We start from the raw sequence: 27,260 nt of genomic DNA on the forward strand, positions 1-27,260 counted from the left end.
TTCGCATGAAGTGTCAATGTATTATGTCAATGTTGATGATGATGACAATGGCGATGACGATGATGGCGTTGAAGACGACAACAATAACGATGATAATGATAATAATTATCGTGCGTGTGTGCATATAATGATATTAAGATGGGCAATATACAAAATGCAAATAAAAATAAAGCGTTTAAACCTCGTCGTATTTGATATTATCCGATATCACATATGAATTGAAAAAGAAAATTATTTATACAGGATATATCATAATTCATGATAATATATAGTGAATTAAGGAACATCCCGTATATACATTTATCATGTCAATGAGTATTGAGTTAAATAATGTTTCAAAAATTACATCTTAAAGTGTAGCATTCATTCGTTTCCTGCTTCAACCATAATAATCACTTATTTGAATTTATTCTGATTTACCATTTGGACGTGGCTCAGTTATTGCGAATCCGCTCAGTGGTATAATCTCGGTATTTCGTTGAACGTTATTATTACTATTAGTCGTGGTCTGTATTGACTTTATCGTTGCACGAGATCTCGCTGCGAAATAACTCGTGATATTAGCGATGCAAGTCGTTCTTGCTCGATTTTTGCGTTTCTTGAAGCAAGGAAAGGCGCGTTTGAATTGTCTCCGAAATTTACCTATAACAAAAGAACTACGAATTATGTTTTATTAATCTGGGATATAATAATTCTAACAACAGAAAGTTTTAACTCTAAAAATTTATTTATATCTAAACAAGTCCAACATATGCCGATAGCCTAAGGGTAAGCTATATGTGCAGTAATGTCGATGCACATAGTTATTGGCCGTTTATAAAAAATATGATAACTTCAATATTTGACTATATGCCAATAACTGACATGCTTTAACTACTTACTACAGTAATTTTTATAAAATAAAACTTATCTATACGCTACTAATGCATGTATATGTACATATATGTAGATTTTTTTAATACACACACACACACACACACACACACAGACATATATATATATAGTTTTAATATGCATTATAAAGTTGTTATAATATTTAAAAAAAAATATATATATTATAACAATTTGTATATAAATAATAATTTAAATATTATTTATATAATTTTTATTGTATGAATATATCGAAAGGTTTATAAAATGTATATAGAAATTAAAAAAAAAAAAAATATATATATATATATGTACATTATACATCCCGTTTATACGGATATTACATGCTTCATGATTATAAAATTATAAATGAGCTACAATATCATTATTATATATAAAAATCATTTTTTATTATTTCGAAAGGGGGCCAATAACTACTAGAATCATGTATATAGCTCACCCTCTAAGCATAATCGACTTCACGGCTGGAATTGTTCATTGCTGTTTTGTGATCCGTTCCACCGAGATTTGTTTCCATCGTGATGTCTATGGATTTCTTTGCACAGGATGGCCGTTTTACAGAGGACACAAAAGGATCACGACAACATCGGAGCGTAGAATGGTAGCCATTACCCATTCTGTAAGCGTAGTTGCTGAGCCGATGGGTCGCATGGCGACCATTCGCATTGCTCGTAGGAGTACAATCTCGAAAAGTACGCCGAAATTCGTGCCGGAACTTACCTATAAAGTAAAACATCTCCTGGCACCGTTCTTTTTCTTTTTTATATCTTTTTATTTCATTATTTTTTTTATTTATTCATTTATTTCCCTTTTTTTTTTGATCGTCGCGAAAATATAAAAAATAATTTCGTTTACTTTGACGAGGAGGCAAATCTACTACTTCATTAGAATATTATAATCGTTCGTTATTAAAATGTTTCAATAAGTTTTGGCCGCCGAAAGTTACGTTTTTATTTCTTTTCTTTTTTTTTTTTTATTTCTATTTCTATTTATTTCTCAAATTTAATATTAATCTTTTTTTATTTTATCGTATTTTATTATTTTTTTTCTTTTTTTCTTTATTCTTTTTTTCACGACGTTTATTTCTTCTTTCTGTTTTTATTTTTCTTTTTGCTAACATGATATATAAAATGAAAGTGTATCGGTGAACCAATGGAACGTACTTGATTAGTTCGTAAAATGAGATAATTGATAAAGTAGTATTTTATTCCTCTGTCGATTCGATAAAATAATTATTATGTAACAGTGACGTAAAATGATTTCCTCTTATTCTCGAGGAACGATATATATATATATATATATATATATATATATATATATATATATATGAATATTGAGTTATTCACGTATTTTTAAATTGATATTTTATATAAAATGATCTATGATAACAATTTATGATTTAATAATTGATTCTATTAAAAATTACATTTTTCTCATAAATGAATAATAAAAAAAAATAAACGAATATTTTTTTTTATCGGCATAATCAATCATTTACTATTATTCCCGTTATCGAGCGAAAAATTGAAATTTATTAAAAACCACTGTTCGTTCTTAATATATTGAGTTTAGGGTGTCTCTATTTAATGAAAATTAATCGTTTTCATGAATGTATTAAGATGTGAAACGACTGATATAATTAAATCATTCGTTAATATTATAATTTAAAGAAATCACGTGATCGATGCGGTTTCGTTTAATTATTAATTTTTTTTTTTTAATTTCCATTTTACGTCTATATAATTATATTCACACGATATTTATTTTAAAGTCTGTCGTATTTCATATTGTCGTTATAATATTTTGTAAACTGAGTTATTATTATCGGAATTAATGTTATATAACACGAAGGAGTTTATGAAATCAAAAATATTTTATACTTGTTATCACATAGTGATAATAATGTATATCACATATTTCGTTTTACATATTTATAAATAGATCTTTTTAAATTTTGTCATTATTACGATATAAATTATATTTGATATTATTAAATACGTTTGATCGCTATAATTTAGTAAAATGTATAATGGTATAATAGTATTTCATAATATATGTATAATAATATTTCACTAAAGGTAAAAATATCACATCTATCGTGAGATAAGTATTATGTATGGAAGATATATTGAATTATGTTAATATTGAGATCATCGTGAAAGAGGGTGTTTTTTTTTCTTATTTCTTTTTCTTTTTTTCTTTCTTTTTTTTTTTTTTTTTTTTTTTTTTTTTTTTTTTATTACGAAACGCGAAATATGGAAAAGCATGGATCACACACGCAACTTATTAAGTATACAACGAGTGATTCACTAAGTTTCTCCACGATACCCCCACCCTAAAAAAAAAGAAAGAAAAAATAAAATAAAAAAAGCCAAGAAAAGAGAATGCTTTGACGTGCGAGTGTAGAACACGAGATTGTAAATAAGAAACATAATTTATCAAGGCGTTAAGTTTCTATGTGGAAGTGACGAAGGGTGATTCAAGGTTATCCACCAAATAAAACTAGACATTGTTAAAATATCCATCGTAACAATGGGATTGAAGATATAAAATCTATTGATTAAATAAAGGTACCGAGACTATACGTTTAATTTATATGCACTATCATTAAGGATAGTTTCATAGAAACCCTTGTCTCATATATTTGATATAGTCCAATTGCTATACGATACGACGGATATACAAGATCCCGTAACGGAGCTATTCCAATTAATATTTATGCCAAATTAAAAAGTTTGATCGTACGATGTAGATATCCGTATCAAAATTTATCTCTATATTTAGGAATTCAATGAAAATATATAAACGATGAACGAATAAAAATTATTTACAATCACTCGTATCTTACGATAATACATAAATTTGAATATTATTTTTCACTTTAGATATTATTGTACGACGTTACAAGAGATCACGTATAAAGTGATAGTTACGAATTGAAAATAAAAACTTTGCAAAAGGATATAATCCTGTAAATATCGATGAGATCAAATCTCAATCGATAATAATACGGTTTATTCATGAAATAAAAATGAAATTCAATGAGAATCGTTGAAAGATACGAGCAAAGTTTTTCCATCTAACCCTCTTCCGTATTTTTTTTATGACTTTTATATTATACAATAATATTTATATAGATTTATCGGTATGTATCCCTTTTTTTTTCCTTTCTCTCGCTCTTTTTCTATTTTTTTCTTTTTTCTTTTTTTTCTTTCTTTCTTCTCAAGCAAATGGAAATTCGATGACCTAAATGATCAAACCGAACTTTATCTTCTCCTGCGTATCATGTTATTAGAAGAAACATTTGTGTACATCCCCTTTAATAAGAAATTGTCTTACGAGGTCATCGATATCTTTCATTAAGGAAATACGCTCGGATATCGTGGAAAGAAAAAATGCCAATTAAAGACGACACCGTAGGGGAATCCATATTTTATCTTATAAAGAGGATCCACCAAGAAAAATCCATTATTTTTACGGGTCACGAGATTTTCTGTTTAAATAAGCGATGATCTACCTTTATTGGATACTCTTTGTGTATATTATATATTTTGTATATAATATACCCCTATCTACGTATAAGTATATTAAATGTATATAATAAATTTCGCATTTATCAGAATTTCAGATGATTTTGTTTAACTAAAATATTCACCGTTTAAAAAGCTTCAAGTAATAATATTATTTAATTACCGCTCATAAAATTGTAAATCAAGGGATTCACTGCGCTGTTGACGTAACAAAGCCAATGAGCGAACAAGCTCACTTTAATCGACCATTCACCGGACGGTAAAAGTATGATGTATCTGTAAAAGATAAATTTAAAAAAATATTACAAAGTTTTTCGATACATTGTGATTCGCTTAAAGTGCGTTCTTTTGAATAGAATTTACAAAATATACGATATTCTCAATGATATAATTGAGTTTCATGATTTCTTAGCTTTTCTTTTTCTTTGTCTATCTCCTCATATTCCACGCTCTCTCTCTTTCTTTCTCTCTTTCTTTCTCTCTTTCTTTCTTTTTCCGTCTCTCTCAACATACTTTAAGATCGAGAGAAGATGCACTGGAAAATAACAAATGGCGAATGTGACAACTATGGCTATCAACATCTTTGCTGCTTTTCGTCGAGATCTCAATTGACCCTCAGGATTTCCAGCACCGGTGGAACGTATCTCACCTATTTGACAAGCTCTGCTAGTAACTGTAATATAACAACATACATATTTATATACATAGGTACAATTTATCTTTGCAAACATTATCCACGTGATAGATCATATTATTTTAATTTACATATTCGTGAACAAAAAAAAATATATATATATGGATAAATTTAATGTCTTATACTAATTAATAAATTCTATATCATTTTTTCTATCTATAAACCTAATGAAATAAAGGATATATAGGATATTGTCGTCTTTTACTCACGGTTATGTCCAGGAATATCGCTACGCCAAAGAACATGTACTATTTGCCAATAAGTTAAAGTCATGAAAATTAATGGAACGACATATAAAAAGGTTAACTTTATGGCCCAAAATATAGTTTGTTTTTCATGACTTAAAGAAGATTTGCATTGAGTATAGAGTATCGTTTTTACTTTACTTTCGGATGGTACCGTGTGGAGAACTAATATATCTGGAATATCTGTATGAAATACGTATTGATTTATTGTATTATCATATTATAATGAATATTATAGATATGTGTATGTTATGTTGAGATTAATAAATCATTATCAATTTATATATTATATATATATTATATATATATAAATATATAATAATATATAATTATTATAGAATAGTAAAGATTTAATTAATATTAATGTATTAAAATTTTAATAATTCGAAAATCGTATTATATTGAAAATAATATTATTTATTATGTTAAAATAATATTAATATTAATTAATTAATTAATATATATATTTATATTATAATGATTATATTATTATTACCAAAAAGAAAAGATACCGTCCAGATAACAGCAATTGCTGTTTTTGCCCATCTAGTAGTCGATCTGAATCTCAAGGGATAACAAATGGCATACCATCGGTCTATCGATATACATGTCAATGTTAAAACGCTGACGCTCACCGAGACGGTCTGTAATAGAATACGAAAGGATTTAAATTTAAATATCATTTATTTTGGTCTGTCACTGGTCGGATTCTTATATAATACTATTTTTATCTGATAAGAGGCTAAAGAATGTTGGAATAAATTGTGACGGTTGTTGGTTTAACTTACGCACGCGATGTAAAAATGAATGCAATGAACCTTATTTGCAATTGAAGAAAAGAGAAGAAGTAATTTGCTTACATTAGCATAACCATCCGTTTACTAGGCGATGCGGCATTTTCTTCCGCAGTATTAGCTCGTCAGATTCAAGTAGATATTCTCGTATAATCTAGTTCAGATTTCTTTGAAAAACGAAATATTTTCAAGTGATTGTATTTTATAGAAACTTTTATACAGGAAACTCTTGACAATGGGTAACTTGGGGCGATTTACTCGAACATTCAAAAGCACGGATTCAAAGTTTAAATACATTCAATACGGAAACTAGACTTCAAGATGATTTCTTTTCAAAATAGAAGTGAATATATTTTATCAAGTATCTTTACATAAAGATTTCATTGCAACATTACTTCCATTCCTTTTTAATATAATTTTTATTATATGAATATATAATCGCATTACAATAAATAATTTAATATTTATTTACATACACACACACACACACACACACATATATTATATATATGATTACATATGATATACAATGACATATCTAACATTGCAATATTATTACATTATGATGTAATTACATTATAATATAATAGGTATTATAATTCGATTAAATATATACGATATCGAGTATTTGATTTATGAACTTTTAAACATAAAATTTCTTTTATTATTTATAAATATTGATATCGAAATTTTATTCTATCTCGTTATACTATCTATAAATTAAATATCACGATATTTGAAAACTAAATCGGATCATCTTATATATTTTCTTCGTCTAAGGATTTGCTTCATTATCGTAGAAATGGCATGTGACCACAATCGAATCTCCGAATATTTGTGGAAGTGGCTGGTTTAGCTTGGCAAACGGTGTGACACGCGTTTGCCCACTTAATCGACTGTGGTATGGAACACAAAAGCGGTCTTAACTGTTTCCTGCACATGCTATGTTGCTTTACGTTATAACGAAAGCTACCAAAAGCCGTACTTCTACATATGAACACACACCCACATACACGAGCGCGCGCACGTGAACAGGTAAATAGGCAAACACGCACAAACATATAGTTTTCTTGTCACGAGCGTTACGACAAATTATTCTTGTTTGAATGAGTATTATCATTCTTCATATCTAGTTCCGCTTAAATTAATAACATTGTTACACGCGCGTAATGTACTAACGGCACTATCCATCTTAATGAAAATTATGCAGCAATTGATGAATAAACACGGTTATATCTGATTCTCGTTGTATTGAAATAATAATTAATTAACTTAATTTTCATTAAATGTATTCAATTATTTCATGTTAATTATACGAGTTATTCCATATTTTATTGGAATATAATAATGGAAAAAAAAAATATATATATATATATATATATATGTATATATATTTTGAATTTGTTAAATAAAACATTGGAAATTATTACGTAATAATAATAACAAAAATTTATATCATTTATGTTTAATAACGAGAGATAACAATCGAGTTAAGAAAATATATCCTGAAAGTAAAATAAAGGAATTTACTTAGGTATCCTTTTAAAAGAAGAAAAAATTTCATTTGATTAAGAATCAGTTAGAGAACTAAGGAGTGGCAATTCCGAGATTGCTGTTATACGTATCCTCGCTATCGATCTTCAGAGAACACTCTGCATTCTAATAGGTACAAAAAAAAAAAAAAGAAAAAGAAACGTTCAGAGTATCTGTACAACTTTCGAGACAGTCTTTAACTTCAAGATTACGATTCTGAAAACACAGAGAGTACGAATACGTTTTCCTCTTTATCGAATTCTCTTACTTCCATTTTTTTTATTTCATTCGTAGAAAATTTTGTTCAGTGAAATACGCGAAACAATTTGAATTATTTTTTTCCTAATCGATATAAACTATGTCTTAATAAGATTTTTTTTCAATTTCGTATTTCCGCATGTCATTCTTATAATCGTCAAAATCATTTCTCGTAAAAATTCTTGATTGATAATATCAAATGACTAAATGTCAACTCGAGTACTCGTTCAATCTTGGAACGTAACTAGGACGAGATACCACTTAAGATCATATTTCTTATCGCACATGACAATTTTAATGAAAATGTTGGAAAAGAATTCAAATTGATGCCATTCAAATGCAAACTTCCTTTTTTCTTCTTCTTTTCATTTTTTTTTTTCTTTCTTTCCTTTTTTTTCTTTTTTCTTTTTCTTCTTTACAACGGTGACTCGTACGGTCTTCCATTATATATATATATATATATATATATATATATATATATATATATAGAGAGAGAGAGAGAGAGAGAGAAAGAAAAGAGAAAAGAATTTTCTAAAAGTCGAATATATTTCTTAGAATAAATTCTTTTACTGATGTAATAGCACGACCGAAATAAATGTTAAGGAATAGGATAATCTGATTGAATTGTAAAATCTCCTGTATGGTACGAGTCATTCAATTTTCCACTTCGAAACTTAATTACCGTAGCCATTCCATGTTTCCTCATGGAAACAGGTGTTCAATAGCGGATAAAGGAAATTGGAGGAAAATTTCGTCTAAGTTCTTTCTATCTTTCGTAAGGTTTTCTTTTTTTTTCTTTTCTTTTTTTTTTCTTATCTTCTAAATAGAAAAAAATAAAGATAGATTGAGATACAAAAATGTCAAACAGAAAGAAAGAAAAAAAAGAAAGAAAGAGATAGATAGAGAGAGAGAGAGAGAGAGAGAGAGAGAGAGAGAAGAGAATATGATCACCCCGATGATTCCTATCGTATTGTTTTTCTTCGATTAAAACGAAAAGATTAAAAACGAGTTTGTGAAGTACGTAGAAAGTTTTAAAGTAACGATTTATCACGTTCTTTAGATGTTTTCATATCTTCTGGAAAGGGACAGCTAATGGCATGTTTGTCTGCTTTGTATAATTCACACGTAGCCGACTATGTTGTTTTTTGTCCGTTATTTGATTTTTTTTCTTTTCCTTTTTTTTTTTACCATTCTAGAGAAGGAGGAAATCCAATGTGGAACATTTTTGCGAGTGTTTGTTATCGTACACGATGTGAAGCACGTTTCAATTAAATCAGAGTTATCTACCCGTACGCACTCGCAAATATGATGAGTTAGTCGATCCAAATTGAGTAATCAAAATCCGATGATTCGTTTCTTTTCTTTTCTTTTCTTTTCTTTTTTCTTTTCTTTTCCTTTCGTTTCTTTTCTCTTCTTTTTTCTTTTCCTTTTTATCTTTTTCTTTAATATCTCTTTTCATTTCTTATTTTTTCTTTTTTCTTTTTTTGTTTCTTTTTTTTTTTCTTTTGTATTTCGTTGAAATTTCGAATTCGCTATAATAATGAGAATTATTATAAATTAATAGAAAATTTTCTATCGGAAAAGTAAATGTACGTTCGGATAATGTCATCGATCGCGTTGAAATGAGTGTTTCTCTTGAACTCGGTCGTAAATATTTTTTTTTGTTCTGAACGCTTTTAAAGAAATCGATAAATCGAATTACGTATGCATATAGAGATATACACAACTACGTGTAAACGTATATAAATGTGAAAACGTGTACAAGAATGTATAGGTTGGTAAATATAATGAAACACTTAAAATGTATGAATAAATTTACTTGATTAAATCTAATCGAGTTGATTGGTAAATTTCATTGTTCTGAATTTATTCTTCTTCTTTACTTTTCTTTTTCTTTTTTTTTTTTTTCTTTTTCTTAAATAAATACGACGCACACGTTGTCTCTTGAATTTTCATAGCTATTAATTAAGCATAATATGCATGTCCATGTGTACATACATTCGATGAAGTCCGTTTGCATTGCATGATTTCATTTGCATAATTTGCGTGTCATAGTTGTTTCAGGAAACTACGGTTTTGAAATTCGTAGTATGTGGAGAATAAAGTGATTAATAACCTCAGAGAATCTCCGTTGGAGCTTATGCGCAGGTACTTCCATCCATTACTATCAGGGACAAAGAAGATGTACCGAACCTATTCAAAACGAACTCGCGCAATACCTTTATGAAGATAATTGATCCTTATGATGGTCTGCGTAATCGATAATCGATTAATTGAAGACGCTACCTAACATAACCGACATGATTCTATCTATGGATATTATCGATCGTACGAATGTAATAAATCATTTTATTAATTGATAAATCGTCGATAAGTTATCGATGAATTGTCGATAATTTATCGATAAATATTTATTTCTCAGATTTTAACCTATTATTGTCGTATTAAGATCTTTCCTTCATATATATATATATATATGTATAAAATTGGATAAAATAAAAATCATCTGGTTCGAGAAAGACAAGGCGATAATTGAATTTCCGTTGAACGTTCTGTTATTTTTTTTTTTTACTTTTTTTTTTATTTATTTTTTTTTTTTTTATTTTTTTTTACTTCGATTACCACGTAAAAGTGGTTTAAGCTTAGCAAGTACTTTCTAACAGCTGTTACGCATTCGACAATCTTAATTTATGATCATAAAAATGGACGAATTTGTTCAACTACATAAACGCGATGTCTCGCATTGTTTTTTTTCTTCTTCTTCTTCTTCTTCTTCTTTTTCTTTTTTTTTTTTTCTTTTTGATTACTTTACAATCAATTAAAATCATATATTATTAAGTTCGTGTCAAACAACGAAAGAATCAGGTACTAATTAAAACAATTCTTTATTCCTATAGTATTTATAAAACGATATAGAATCTATCTAATAAGATTATAATTGTACGTCGTTTTGATCAGTTCGATCTTAATCGAATGAAGATTTTAAAGAAAGAAGAAACAAAGTCGCAAAATAATGGCTGTACTCCTTGACGACGAAAAAAAACTTACTGGAGTAGGTGAGACTCTTAATTTCTTTTTCAACCAATAACGTTGCAAGATTTTCCAATATGGCGGAACTTTTTGCTTTTATTTATTTTACGATCTTTTCCGATCGTCGACGGAACTTTCTTTTTTTTTTCTTCATATGACTTTAGTTTTTTTCCTTTTTTTTCCCTTTTCTTTTCTTTTCTTTTCTCTCATGGTCCAATTTTTTTTTTAAATGACTAATTTTATACGTCCATTTTCCAAAGTAGTTATCTATATTAAAAATGAAAATTGAGATTAAGTGGGTATTCCTTAAATTCGTATTGATACTCTACATTTTTTTTTTAATATTTGAAATTTTTTTTATTTGTATTAATCTCTATAACTTTTATTCGACATAAAATCGATCGATTTCTATTAAGAAAAAAAAGGAAAAAAAAATAAATAAAATAAATAAAATAAAGGAAAAGAAAAAAAAATTGTTTATGGGTTCAATTTCTTGACAACAGTATACTCTATGATATAGCTGCAATGCATACTATGTTTTTCCTTCAAAATCTAGTATTTCTAGTATATCTAGTTTATTTGAAACAATTGTTTGTAAAACCAATAGAATTGAAACGTATTTGGTTATATCATTTCAAATATAAGACATCCTATATTATATTGACACTACAAACAATTCGAAAATCTGTTATCTCCTGGTTAAATAATCAAAATTCATTATGTCGAACAAATTTTAGTTAATTAAAATAAAATCATTGCTATATGATTTCCAGCTCTTATAACAATTAAATAGATCTTATTAAAATCAAATATTAAAAAAGAAAAAAAAAAATATATATATATATATATCATGCAAGTATCTCTATTGAAAATATATTTATTGGAAAAATAATAACATTTTATGATCCTTGAAAAATAAAAAAATCTTCAAACGTCATCGACTTGGGAAATGGATGAATCCATTGGGACTGCTTAATCTTGTCTTGTATCTGGATTTTTTGAAGAAATAAAATCTTTACCTTTACTATTTGTATTTATTTTGTGCAACATAAACAGTATGTACTTCTATATTTATCATTCAAAAATATAAAAATATGCGAACATTAAAATACCATAAAAATATAAATGAAACAAAGCAATTTGATAAATCGCGAACTATAAAAATTAACGAGCAACTTAAATTAGCGTTGACGAGTCTAAGCAATTAGGAAAATGTTTCATTTGCTAAAAACCATAAGGCCATGGAGACACTCGTACAAGGTTATCTTGAAAAATTTATATCCCGGCAGATCAAGCTAAGAGATAGTTTTATTCCTTGTGAAATATCATTTCGTTTTTCTGAGTGGTTACTCGATCGATTTAGTTCAGTAAAATATAGATACTAACATGTGACATTTCTTTCGTCATTAGGATGATCGACCACATCTTGGAAATACATATTACCGTAATGCTTTCTCTAAAAAAAATTAGATTCACTAGTTCGAACCGAGAAAATATATTCCAAAGAAAAGATGATTTCTAGGATAGAAACGACATTTTCATCAAAATAAAATACTAGAAAAAAAATATTTCGTTAAATTTGGAATTAATCCTTACGAATTATAGCCTTTCGTGCATCATAAAATTGCGAGTTTGATTTAGAAGTTTCAAATACGATAAAATGCACGTTCCATGTATTTGCTACAGATAATCCCTTCAAGTTTTGTCGACATACGTATATACACTATATATAGGGTGTTTCAAAAATCGGGATACTATAGGAAAATAGAGCGATGATTATCAACTTTATTTAGCGAGCATCTATTTTTGTACATACATATATATATGTATTTATCGTATTTTCCAGGATCAGAAACTTATCGATGTTCACTTTCATAAATCATATGAAATATCAGCGTTCAATGTGTATTGCGACTTCCAAGAGTCAGCTACTCTTCGTTATATATTATATATATATATATATATATATATATATATATGTGTATCATATACTGCAGCTTATATATAATCAATGGTGGGATGATATATCGGCATCAAGTACCTTACTCTTCAAAAGCAGCTTTAAATCGTTTTCAAATCGAGAGATCCAAAACAATTTGAAGAATTCAAATATGTTAAGATCAGGAACGATTTGAAGAATTCAAGTATGGCGTACTACAGAACTCTTATTCACTCGTATCGTATTGTCTTCTTGCTTAGGTAGCAGAGAGTCAAATGTTGCATGTCACAAATCACGTCTAACGTCTTTCGTTCCTCTCAGATACCTTACCGTTTACAGCGAATAAAAACATTAGACAAGCATTTACTCGGACGGAAAATTGAAATATTTCAATTCAACGTTTCGATGAGATTTTCATACGTTTTCCTACAATTTTTTCTATTCTTTCAATTTATCGACATTTTCATCGATAAGTTTTTCCTCCAATGACGTTCGATAAAAGTAAAAAAAAAGTTTAAACTGTTTTTCTCCGACGAATTATCTTTCAATTAATGTCTTCGATAATGGGTTTTAATTTTATACTTTAAAGTCACGATAGATTACACAGAATTTTGAAATGACACAGCAGAACAAATGGAATTTTAGTTCTTCGTTTATTTTCCTATTTCTCTTCTTTCACATTTCAGCGATTCTTATCAACGTTCGAATGATGGATGCGTAAAGAAATTTTCGATAACTGACAGTGTCATTTTTGTCACGAATAATCAAAAATATCTTGAAAATATTCTAATGTGTCCTTCTACAAAATCGTATTATCGTTAAATATTTACGTTCCAAGCTTTCTTCTTTTTTTTAAATAATTCGAAATATATGAGAGATTACGCTGTTCGTAAGTGATCAGCAAAATTCAAATCCTTTGTGTTTTTTATATAATCGCATTATCGGTAACACGTGATTCTAAAATTATTTTGCATAAAATGTATAGATTATGAAAGAAAATTTATGATACAATTTGTAAAATATACAATATCATTTAATATTATTTGCATATAGTATTATACTTTTTACAAAGAGGCGACGATTTATATTTTTCAACAAAAAAAAAAAAAACAAAACAAAAAAAAAAGAAATAAATAAATAAAAAATAAACAAACTAATGAATGGAATAATTACAAAAAGGATTAATAGCGAATCAAATAATAGCACAGGAAATCGCTCGGAGAATACACGTTATCTATATAAAGCCATACTTTGTGCACAATTCTATTATATGCGATATATATATATATATATATATATATATATATATATATATATACCTATATATATATGTAAAGTAAGTATATATGTAAATGTATTTGTTGTAGTGATATAACGTAGCTTCTGGTTTTAGATATGTATATCCAAATTTCGCATTTATGCACGTAGATAAAATGTATGCGTACGTGCTCGTGACATATCCTTTTTTTACATTTAAAAAACGATAAACAAGAATGCTCGATAACTTTATCACTAAATATAATAACTTTCCTAGTTACTTTTCAGTACTTTCCACTGTGATTGACATATATTAATTTTTTAAACGCTTTTATATAAACAATTTTGTATCTGTGAGTATATATATATATATATATATATATATATATATATATATATATATAAAAGAAAAAACAGAAAATGATACAAAAATAAAAGCATTGAAATCTCTGTTGAATCTGTTCTTTTATGATTTTTCTCTCGCTTACCTTCAGAACTTGTATGAATTTCACTCATGTAATTTTGGTCACGCATTGCATCGTAATGTGATAGAGAGTTTATTGTTTCAACGTGATACGCTCTAAGGGTAGAACTTTCGTTGATTCTATGGCTCGGAAACAAGACTTATGACCGACATGAAAGGCATTGTAAGGTTGTAACCAATGACGGTGCGTGTACACTCATACGTACGTACGTATGCACGTGCGTGCGTGCGCACTTATTGAATATACACACTTACACACATCGATGGAATCGGGGTTAGAAATGCGCGCCTTGTATCTAAATGCGACAATGTACGCGCATGCATATGCAGAAGCTTGATAAACCGGTCGAATAATATTTCTGTGAACAATACCATTGAAAGCTCTCATCGTACAACCTATAGGACCAATACATGGGAAGGTTCTGCGTCTAAACAGGCAATCGACTTTATGTGCCTTGATCCAATAGAGACGTTCCGCTAGCTAACAGGTCAAACTTCATCACAGCTTTACCCGAGACACTCTTGGACACCATTTAATTACCTCTACCTCTGACGATGTCTCATTTGCTATCGTCTTTGTCCATCCCCAAAAGGGACTTTAATTATTGAAGGTAAAGTTACTATCGCGATTGTAACTTCACTTTATGATCTATTCAATTTTATATATATATATATTTTTTTTTCTCTCTCTCTCTCTCTCTTTTTTCTTCTTTTGTAAATTTTACGGCAAACGTACGATGTATGAAATAATTTTTTTTTAGATCCATGATAATTACGTAACAACGAGATGCGATCTATAATAAAAAAAAAAAAAAAAAAAAAAAAATGCGAATGTTTGAAAAATGCGAGATTTAAAAGTCATGATTACGATTAAAGAATATTTTTAATTTTTAAAAATCATCGTAGCCTCTTTTCACGCTTCGATAGTTAATAATACATTTAATGTTTGAACGTTTTTAAATTTTATTAGATCGATTATATGCGGAGCTTAATGTTTTTCAAATCTTTTATTCTCGGGGGACACGAATCTTTTACAATTATAATTTTATGAAAGAATTTAACAATGGGTAATAAAATGTGTTCATATAATGCTAGATTAATGTTTAATGTAAATTCGATATTAGATAATCCAATGCGCGTGTCGCAGTTAACTCGCATGCTCCTTTAAAGAAATCGTTATAAACGATTTTCGTCCTTCTCATATTCGTTGGAATTAATCAAATAACTCCTGAATCTACATCTAAATTGTAATGTATTCATCCAGAGGGTACGACGATCGTTCTATTATCGCTTGCGATTCTTAAACATGAATTGACATTCTACGTATATTTTTCTCACTCTGTTAAACATATTACGAGCCACTGAACGAAATAATGTCAAATATGAAGAAGATTCGATTTTTGTTTGCTAAATTTATTTGAATAAGAGAAACGAAATCATTTCGCATTACGCGTTAACATTTTTCTTATAAAATTGCGATAATAGAAAAATAGTAACCTAGACTAGATCAATTCTTTTTTCTCTAATTTTTTTTCTTCTCCCTAATTTTTCTCCCTGTCTAATTTTTTTTAGAGTTGCTTTATTTATTAAAAAAAAAAAAAAAAAAAAAAAAAAAAAAAAAAAAAAAAAATACAGTAAAAGAAAAAATTAAAAAATCTTACGAATCCATCGCTTTCGTGAAAATATTTTCAAAGTTTCATTATTATTTATATGATATATTTTAAATGTCGTTTGTTTGTTTCTTTTTTTTCGATAGAATTAAAAAAGTTATTTACTTTGAAAAATGAATTTTGTTTAATTGGCGAGACAACTAATCTCCATTTAACGTCAAGCTTGTCGATTATAGAGGTAAACTAATTTTTCATCCTTTCGATGGAAGAATTTTAATATAAGCTCACGCGATATATAAGGAGAAAAATTCTACAATAACCTATCGTAATTAGTTAAAGAGGAACGTTTGAAGACCGTGTCTTTTAAGCACGCTCGAAATAACACATTCTTCGTGTTAAAATCTATGCTCTGGAGGATCGCATAAAATGTCGTATTTACAATTAGTAGCACGTAAAACGTACTAATCAATGCCGTTATTATCAGCGAGATAGGAGTGAATTTTTTTAACGGCAGATAATTCATTTATTGCGTTCCATTCTTCATGAAAAACAAATCACAGAGAGTCCTTTGCGGAGATTATGAAATTATTTACATAATTTCAATTAAATACCTTAGTCCTTTGTAAGAAAATTTGTTGATGATGTCCGATCGAATTATAATGGACTTTCTTTGATTTCAAACGTGCATATGATAAGTTCGCATGCGAGTCGGTATTATTACATTTTTGTTTTATATTCCAGGACGACGATAAATTTATACGAGGCTACGATACAAGAATTCAAAATGACACGTCAGATGAATATTTGTGATGTACTTATACATACAAATTTATATATATATATGTGTATGTATATAAATATATATATATATATATATATATATATATATATATATCGAAATTTCAAACATGAACGTGATAGTTTAATCGAGTTTTACTTTGCCATTTTACTTTGTAACAATGAATGATATAGACATATTATCTTTAAGTTAATCGAAAGGACCGAGATTACTTTTATCTCTTATTTCTCGATATTTCCTATTTCTTTTTTTTTTTTTTTTTTTTTTTTTTGTAAGAATTTGTATAAGATATTATGAACATATGAAGAGTTTTAGCCTCCTTCTTTACCTCTCTCTCTTTCAAAATAATTTTTAATGATTATAGAAAAAATGTTGTCGTTTAATTAATTTTTATTAGTCAAATCTATGTATTCTTGAGGAAAATTACTATTAAAAATGAAAATAAAATTTTTTATGTGGCCTATGAATAATTAACACTAGGTTTACGGACATTTCTTATATGCCTATCTCTACGAGCACCCGTCAATTTGACGGGTAAACGAAAATACTCATTTTCTTTAAAAAATTGATGTATTCAAGTTAAGTCTGAATTGAACAATTTTAGGCTTTACGTTTAAATAAATTATTAATAAGTAAAAAGACTTTTTTTTTTTTTAATTATCACGGAAATGATAACATATATAGCATATATTGCGTAAACCTGCATCGGGTCTTTCGTTGGAAATAATTGTTCATCTATCGATATGTTTTTATATGACTTATAACAAGTCTGGCTATTACTTATATATCTGTTCCATATTTAAGATATCAGCGCAAATTTATCTGTTTATAATCTTCCGGATTGTTGGCTTGTTTTTGTCAAAGCATATGAATTTCAGAATTTCTGTAAATTTATCTCTGCTCATTGTATTTGCGAAGAAAGTGGGCCCTCATTTTTTTGACCATAAATAAGAAACTTTCAATGATCTCGCTTCATATGCCCCCAGGGCATATAAAAGTCCTTGAAAACTACGTAACTCAGCAACTATGATTGTCCAGTCTTTTTTCAAAACTCGATATGTCTCCGTTTCAGTCCAATCTTTTATGCGTTCCATTATGTATCTGTCAATTATTAATTCGAAACCACTAGTTACACAACCCAACATAATATTTTTCTTGGCGTAGCCATTAGGCCCTGCGATATCTTTGAATATCATACGAACGGGCGTCCTATCCCCAGATTCGTCTGCTCTCAGTTTTATCCACTGTGTTCCGTCAACTTCAATTTCAATTTCACTCATTACATTTTTGGATATGCTTGGAATGCTCGTCCTCTCATCCTCGGAATCAGAACTAAAAAGAATACGCATCCTTTTCTTGTTACGACACACTTTCAAGAAGTTTTCCTCTTCACTATCCGAAGATCATCCTTCTATCTCTTCCCTTTCAATATATTTAGAACTTTTACTCTCATCTTCGCTTTGATCTAATTCATACTGATCTTCTTTGAAGATATCCTCAGAATAATCTTCATTGATGTTGACAATTTTGTTCAATATTTTATTATATCTCCTGAATTTACTCATGATAGAAAAGAAGGGGGATTGGTCAAAATAAAAAAATACTATGCCCAAATTCAATTACCCTATTGTAAATACGATAAACGGAGACTGTCTACAATAAATGAAAATATTACACATTGTCTTTGAAAAACGTTCTTACTCGGTCACTGCAACAATCACACTGAACATCGCTTCTTGTTTCTTTGGCGACAAGATAAATGACAAAATTCAAACAAAAAGACAAAGATGAAGATAAAGACTAAAACTCTGGCCATACAATCGGTTTTTCTCTTTTATCAGCTAGCTCATTAATTTGACGGGTTTCGTAGAGATAGGTATACTACATATAAAATTCAAAATTTAGAAGGCTTAGGAAAAAAATAATTTTGTGTATAAATTTCTTTGGATGAAATGATTAATTTACGATACAAAATGGTTAAAATTAATGCTATAGTTTTTTTGAGTGTTCCATTTCAAAGTTTGAAATCCGTCAAATTAACGGGTCCCATAAACCTAGTGTTAATAAATATAACAACAGCTTTATCTTTTTGCTTTCTAATAAGAATTACAACCAAACAGTTATAAAAAAATTCTACATCACCTTTCTTCTCTTTTTTTGAATATGATTTCTCATTGAATATAATTTATTCGGAGGTGTCGGTGCTTATAAATGGCAGCCAACAACCCCACAGTTACAAAAATTACGTGCTGGGTATGTCTTGATAGCCATACCCCGCCGATCCGAAAAACAAAGCGACGCGCTATCGAAGTAGCGAGCACCCTTTTTAATCAGACACATTCAACGCAAAACTTTATATATGATTTTAATCATAGAATCGCAAGCGAGAAAGGGTATTAACATTTCGAGCCATCTGTCGACCCGATATCGAACTAAATAATATACGCGCCAATTGAAGTACGAGCGCATATATTCTGAAAAGTTAAATTAAGCTTTAGATATTGCGTATATGTTTAAGGACTAATTCATTTTATACATTCAGTTTATTTATTATACGATAATATTATGAAAACTTTTTAATTCATTTGAGTTAAAGAATAAAATAATAATACGATATTCATCAAATTTGAATTGTAATTCATAATTACCGATTAACAACGATATTATAAAGTCCCACGAGTTTCCTATATAGACATATAACAATTTATCTACTGACAGTGAAATTCTCGAATAATTATCCAAAACGTAGAACTAGAAATGTTCACATAACATGAATATATACATACGTATGTACGTATATATGTGTGCGACATGTAATACTGACACGCGAGTTAAAACAATGCGCGAAGAACGAACGTGTTGAATAAAGAATTGGTACAGTGCATGTAGATGTCTGGTAAAGAATTTTCGTTCAGACCGTTTTAATTATGCAAGTAAATTTATCTCTTACTTTATAGTACATCTCAAATATTCCCTCGGTTCTTTTCAATATTAATGATGTATGAATTTTTGATATCATATAACATATATATATTATTATTATTATTATTATTATTATTATTATTATATTTGCGAATGTTTTAATTCCGCAATATGATTCGTTAATGAACCACGTGACTCTTATATGAAGTCACGTGACACCAACGAGGCATCATGGACGCTGACAATATGAACGCTGACAGTACGAGCGTTCTTTAAACGAAAATAAAAGAAAGATAAAAGGAAAGAAAAAAAAAAAAGAAAAAATCGCGGGGAGAGATATTAAACGAAAAAGAGATTTGTTTCAAATGAGATTATACCTGCTGAGTAAATCTCTCTTTACCTCTATCTCTTTCTTTATTTCTTTCTCGTTGGAAATATACGGATAGTCGATAGTCTTTTGTCGTCAAGGTAATTTAAAACTATAATTTCACGGTCGTTCGCTTCAGAATTTTATTCGATTCGGTTTTGTTACTCACAAAGATACTATCCTCTTATACTTTGTACATTCATTTCCTCAGCTCCTTTAAAGTTAATAGCTTATCCGATGGATCTTATGATTTTAGAAAAATTCTATGAACACTTTCTGCTTCTTGATAAATCTAACGTTTACACTTTATACTCAGTGAGAAATTATAAACGAAATTCTATGAATGTTTATTCCCTTTAGCAACCCTTTTCTCGGATTGTCTAATTAAATTTATATTATATATCGAGGTGTTTAAAATCTTAAAAATTTTAACATTAAAAATAAACTAACATTACAGACTAATGCTAATTTTAATATTTAATGTTTGGCATTATTTATCATTGATCTCTTACCTGAAGATACGGTATAGCTTTGCAAAGTCCCCAACCAAGGAACCATGTCTCCGTTACATCCCAAAGTACGCTAGACGGCAAGCATATTAGAATAACCAGAAGATCAGCCACAGCGAGATTGACGATGAAATAATTAGTAACTGTCTTCATTGAGTGATTCCGACAAACCGCCAAACAAACCAGAGAATTACCAACTAGGCCAGTGATGAAAATGATACTATGCAGAGTTATCATGACCCAATCGGTGAAGTTCGGAAATATATCTTCGTACATAATCTCAAGGTATTCTTCGTCCGGTATGCAAGCAATATTTGTGCAATTGTTCACACTCACAAAATTTAAACTTTCCGTTATCGAAATGTATTCCGATTCATCCGTGGTGTCCGTCAAAAATGGCACAGAAAATAGGAAACACACGAGAACGAACACTTGTAAACGATTCATTTTTCTTACGATATTAATTCTGTCTTCCTTGCCTTTTTTTTTCTTTTTTTCCCCTTTTCTTTTTTTATTATTTCTTTTTTTAAATATCCTTCTTAACAAGTAGATAAGTAGTCGTTAGAATAAATTATTCTTGCAAATTTCGAGATATTACACATAACCCGGAACATTGCCGAAGGGCAACCTTACAGATCAAAAAAGTAAGTGAGCCAACCAACGTTTATCTCGACGCTTACGTCTTCTTCTCGAATGAAGTATATATATTGGTGGAGTCCCTCGTGTGCTATAAATCGAATATGAGAACATGAGCTCAAGGGTCTTGCATAAAGAATGTTGGAAATAACGTAGAAGTACATATATATATACTTCTGTACATATACATATAAATATACAGTACATATATATATATATATATATATATATATATATATATGTACAAAATTATGGATATAAAAATGTCCTGGTTGATGGTACTCATAATTATATTTTGCAAATCAACTTAAGACATAAAACTACTAATAATATAAGATAATTGTCTATATATTTCTGTTATGGTAACATCGTTGCCTTTTTTTTTCTTTTTCATTTGTAAAATTATTTCTATCGGCGATGTTAATAAAAATAAACATGCAAGATTAAAATTTGATGACTTTTTTTTATATTTTCCAATGAATTCTATCAACCTGCAGAATTTTTCTATAAAATTATCTATAAAATATCATGATATATTTATCATGAATCATTATTATTTTATACTTACTCTTTCTTCGATGTCGTCAGCCAACATGTCAATTTTGTGATATTTTTGGAACGTAAAAAAGTTTTTCCACGTTCTTCGGCGATCATCCGTAAACAGAATCTTTCCTCGATTTCCTTGATGTCGAAGTTGCCTGGCGTAAAATTTTTCTCCTTTTTTTTTCATCGCTCTGACATATTTGAAAAATGTTAACCTCTGGTTTAGAGTCTGGCTTACCTCTTTCAACGTTTCCGAAGATGTTAAATTTACCGTGCACTTTATTCTACACGAAATTGTCTCTTTCCACTAGATTCACAAGATGCACTAGCATTCACAATCAGATTACTTTCGATAGTCTCATTAACGAAGTTTGGATCGAATATATAAATTGAATTAAGCACGTACACCGTTACTTCATGATAATTCATTCAATTGGGCATTAAAGGCCATCCTAGATATTCACTTCGTATTTAAATAGAAAAACATTATCTTACGTTAGATATATATTATTTCGAATTTTTATATTTATCTTTGAATTGGTCAAAAATTGAAATGTTAGAATTTTATTATCATATTTAATTAACTTTAAAAATCTTTTTGGCGGGAAGGCTGGGGGGGAAAAAGTAATTGATTTTTAAAATCGCTTTGAGAATTTTTTAGTCCATCTAGAAAAACTTTTTTGGTCCACGCCGTATTACAAATTTTAATATCAAACTCATTGGTCAACCCGATAAATACCATATAACCTACCCTGGAGAAAAATCTTCAATAGAAAAAAAAAAAAAAAAAAAAAAAGGAAGTGCAAAAATTTATTCTTTCGTAACATTTAATATTGCAGTAACGGTGAATACTGGTAATAATTTGTTTCCTCCTACGAGATTAGCTTAAGTCATTCGTAATCCTGTTATCTGCTTACCGAATAAATTAAAAAATAAATTAGCCGATTTGGAATTTCATATCGTAAAAATTTATATCATTTAATTTGATCTTAAACGGATCTCATATTCAATTTTATTAAGCTATGTGATGTTGCCATCGAAAAGTCAAAAGGCACAGGAAAAGGATCTTGTAAAATGATCGAGCATAAACAAGCTTAGTCTCGTGATACAATTTAAACGCTTATTTTTCATTTTGAAGCATTAACTTCCTAACGAAGCTGTGGTTCTTGCTCAAAACTAATTTCAGAAAGTCTTTACAAGCGCAATGCAACCTGTTAATCAATATGGCACGCATAGAAAATAAAGAAAAATGATATGCAATAAACAACGAATAGCATGAGTAGGTGGTACTCTTTCTATATTTTCTAGAGTCATAAGTTCTTTATACTGGATATACATGTAGAGAGAAAAAAAGAAAGAAAAAAAAAAAGAAGTAACTTTTACAACAAGTTAAAATACATGATAAACGTCAATAAATTTGTTATGAATTTTTAAATTTGATATTTATGATGTATCTACATGATACATTCTAAATAATAAATTTTCATTAAAAAGTTTTCACATAAATTTGATCATTATGATAAATTTTATTATCCTACTATGAAAAATAATATTAATATTAATTTGAAGATAATATTAATAATAATATAATATTAATATTAGTATTATTTTTAAAATATATTCGTTTCGCAGGAAAATTACGACAAAAATTTGTTGACCAATGAAAAATGCCAATGGTTTTGGATTAGCTTAATCTCGCTTTAGTTATGGTACATTCTATTATGCTGACGATACAAAGATACTTGTTTTTCGTAGAAAACACGAATGATACTTTACGCTTACGTTTCTATCTCTCTCTCTTTCTCTCTCTCTCTCTCTCTCTCTCTCACACACACACACACACACACACTTACTATATCTCCGAATGAGTTAACGCTTTTTAAGAGCAATAGTGCGAGCATATTAAATCTAATTAGAAAATAAATATCCTTTACAATCTACGCCGTTGTACGCATCAAGCGAAAGCAAAAAGCTCTGTGTGCGTTCTAACGTCATCTATTCTCGTTCAAAAAAAAAAAAAAAAAAGAAAGGAAAAAAAGAAAAAAAACTTTGTCGTTAAATGTTAAATTAACTTTTCCAAGTGATCGTTAAAACGTCGATACCGGAGAATGCAATAACTTGTTTCTTTTTGTTTAACGCCGGCTGAATAATTATCCGTTTTTACAAAGAAATAATAAACTTATGAAAAATATGAAACATTTTTCTTATATTTTTCTAATAATAATAATATCAAATCGAATGAATCCTAAATTAAAAGCACATATGTAGATGCCTTTTAAAAATTATAATACATTATTCGTATCTTGATTTGTCCTTCTCTTTATTTCTTTTATTTTATTATTCAAAGAAATACTACCATTAAAGAGGCACCGGAATTACTCTTTTCACAACTTAAAAAACGAATTCACACAAAAATTCTAATTACGAGGGGATAGACTTTTGAAATATTCATAAGAGCTTTTTAATTATTAAACTTGAAAAATTTTCTTCAAGGAAAAATAAGAGAGAAAGAGAGAGAGAGAGAGAAAATGAGCTATCCTTTCTTATAATTTCAAGTTACACGAGATACGTTCAGACAACTTTTCTGTTTACTTCTATTTCCCTTTTTTTTTTTTTGTTTTAAATTATTTGTAATTACGAAGCTCTTCGTCATTACATGCACATAAATGAACGTCCTAGCTTATTTTAAAAATCCTTTCACAAACGTCTCATAATTTACTTCTCATTTTTATCGCTCCTACTACTAATTACATTTCGAAACGCTTTTTTTTTTTTTTTTTTTTTTTTTTTTTTTTTTTTTTTTTTTTTTTTTTTTTTTTAAATAAAATTGTCAACTTGCTATTTCATCATATCTCGTAATCTTTTTTTAAACCATAAATTTACACACACATACATACATACATACATACATACGTACATACATTCATACATACATACATATATACATGCATACATGCAGACATACATACATACATGTATATATGTGTGTTATCAAATACTTGTTCGCCGATAATTAAACAACAAAACAAACTCTTTATATTCGTCCGCTACGAACATTTAAAAAAAATTTTACGAAAATAATTCCGAACTCGTTTCGATCACTCTTGTCATACGTATTTCTTTTCATTTAAACGCGACAATTAAAAAATAATAAATAATTGAAATTAAGAAAATTCTTTTTGACAATTTAACCGACATTAATTATTTTTTTCATATCTTTTTTAATTATTAATTCATAACTTACTTCCCAAGAGAAAAGAAAAGGAAAAAATGAATCTCTCTCTAGCACATGATAGCTGTGATGATAGAAGAAAAGAGAGGAAGAGACACGAACGCGACGACGGACTATGCGAAACTGAGGTTACCGTCGTTTTGACGAGCAACGTAGGTATACACCACTCGCGAGCCACGCCGTCTCCGTGCGTTATTCGCTTCAAGAAACCTCGATTTCTCGGCTCTGATAAACTCGTAATATCTCTCGTTCATAGTTTACGTATACATACATACATACATACATACATACATACATATAGCTATATATATATATATGCATACATACATACATATATATATATATATATATATATATATATACCTATATACTTTTTTCGTTACCTTATACGATACAACCACACGTCCCTTTTTTTTCACGAACCTCACTATTCTCGTTTGCAGATTCGTTTTACAGTGATAAAATATTTTTGTAGTAGTTGCGCAGTTAGAACATCTTTCTTCTTTTTTCCCCTTTTGTTTCGGGATTTTCAAACATTTCACTACGACTTTCTTTTCCTTTTTGCTTTTTATCCTTTTTTTTTTTAGAAACCTTTTTTTTGTTCTCTGTCTCTCTCTCTCTCTCTCTCTCTCTCTCTCTCTCTCTCTCTCTCTCTCTCTCTCTCTCATTTTCTTCTTTTATTGTGTCACCTATTCCGCGCGTTAAAGTATAACGCAGATTATGCAAATCTTTGGAAATAATAAGGAAAAAAATTTTTTTTAATTAAAAAAACAAACGAAAAAAATAGCAAATATAAAAGATAGATGAAATGAAAAATCCTTAATATATTTAAATGAGGAAAGCATACGTCGCGTACGAGAAAAGAAAAATAGAATTGCTAATTATTTAACATTCATGAATTCCTTATTTATCTTCTTTCTTCCAAAGATTCGAAAAGGTTTTCAAGATGCAAAAAAGGTGCACAGTGGATGGTTGCAATTACAGGGTAGAGTAATTAAATTTTGCATTTGTATGTACGAAACTTTTTCAAGGATCAATATATACGTACAAAGAAGTTCTTTATGCAGATAGCAAGAAATAGCAAGAAATAAAGAATTTTTTTTTATTGGCGTTAATTAAAAAAAAAGAAAAGAAAAAAAGAGAGAGAGAAAAAATAAAAAATTTGCAATACTCACATATTTCTCTGAGAATTATTTAAATTAATAATTCTCGAATAATTAGAAAAATTAGCAACTGAAACAATGAGATTCCAATTTTTAAATCTTGCAAATTTTTTCGCGTAAATAATAAAAAAAAAAAAAACGTATAATAATTATTCTTTTATCAAAATAAACCCAATATAACTTTACGATACGACACTCTCGATTTATCCCCTTTATTTATTTATCTTTTTCTCCTGACTCTTCAGAAATCTATCTCTTTTTTCATTCTGTCATTCGCAATAAGAAATCGATCCATCAATCATTCCTAGCTTTATAAAGCTTTCACGCGGGAAAATCTTTTCTGATAGCCGATCCATTATCGTAACTTTACCTTATCGTCGTAAATTCATCCGAGAGGACATAATCTAGTCATCCTTCGACACAAAGAGATCCACCCTATCTTATCCTTTTGATATAGTTATCGACATTAAACTGGTTAGTTAATATTAAACGATGATAAATTAGAAAGGAACATACATAAATACATAAATCTGTCTGGCACAGCATATTAAGTACTCTATAATGCAAATGTGAAAAATCTAAGTCATTGTGTAATCAATTTAATAACTCGATAAACTCGGATCAACTTTAAATTCTATTCAATCTTTTAAACACATATAGACATTATTTGATCCTAAAGAATTTGTACAACAACTTAAAAGTAAATCCTTTTTGAAGAAGCTTTTCATAATCCATATCCCTGTTATCTGATAATAAATCTACACATACAAAATTTTGATCACTTTATGTTTACTTCAGGAATTTAAAGTTTTCTTGAAAAGAAA

At 28.6% G+C, this 27,260-nt stretch overlaps 2 protein-coding genes and 1 non-coding gene across 12 annotated transcripts; all 3 read right to left on the bottom strand.

Annotated features, from left to right (window-relative positions):
- Window positions 1-194: 194 nt before the first annotated feature.
- Window positions 195-25,617, bottom strand: LOC124951768 (orexin/Hypocretin receptor type 1-like). 10 transcript variants are annotated; one of them, XM_047500638.1, is made up of 9 exons: window positions 25,286-25,617; window positions 22,313-22,504; window positions 22,067-22,232; window positions 5,857-6,004; window positions 5,325-5,543; window positions 4,935-5,094; window positions 4,585-4,697; window positions 1,331-1,611; window positions 577-642 (listed from the first exon to the last, which is right to left on the bottom strand). In XM_047500638.1, the coding sequence occupies exons 3-8, from the start codon at window positions 22,226-22,228 to the stop codon at window positions 1,334-1,336; spliced, it is 1,080 nt and encodes a 359-aa protein (XP_047356594.1). In that variant the 5' UTR covers window positions 22,229-22,232; window positions 22,313-22,504; window positions 25,286-25,617; the 3' UTR covers window positions 577-642; window positions 1,331-1,333. The 10 variants fall into 10 exon arrangements, with proteins under 10 accessions (XP_047356592.1, XP_047356594.1, XP_047356590.1 ...); XM_047500634.1 differs by lacking the exon at window positions 22,313-22,504 and adding an exon at window positions 20,866-21,589 and having other exon boundaries at window positions 25,286-25,601; XM_047500629.1 differs by adding an exon at window positions 20,866-21,589 and having other exon boundaries at window positions 22,067-22,504; window positions 25,286-25,601.
- On the bottom strand, window positions 17,112-20,859 carry LOC124951772. The gene is given in 2 exon segments (XM_047500646.1): window positions 17,112-18,772; window positions 19,207-20,859. A coding segment is annotated over 1 exon segment (636 nt). The 5' UTR covers window positions 18,630-18,772; window positions 19,207-20,859; the 3' UTR covers window positions 17,112-17,993.
- Window positions 19,256-19,392, bottom strand: LOC124951942. Its single transcript, XR_007101770.1, has one exon. It is a non-coding gene; the product is annotated as a U11 spliceosomal RNA (small nuclear RNA).
- Window positions 25,618-27,260: the final 1,643 nt, after the last annotated feature.

This window comes from Vespa velutina, chromosome 9 (assembly GCF_912470025.1).
Source record: "Vespa velutina chromosome 9, iVesVel2.1, whole genome shotgun sequence".
NCBI classification, from domain to species: Eukaryota; Metazoa; Arthropoda; class Insecta; order Hymenoptera; family Vespidae; genus Vespa; species Vespa velutina.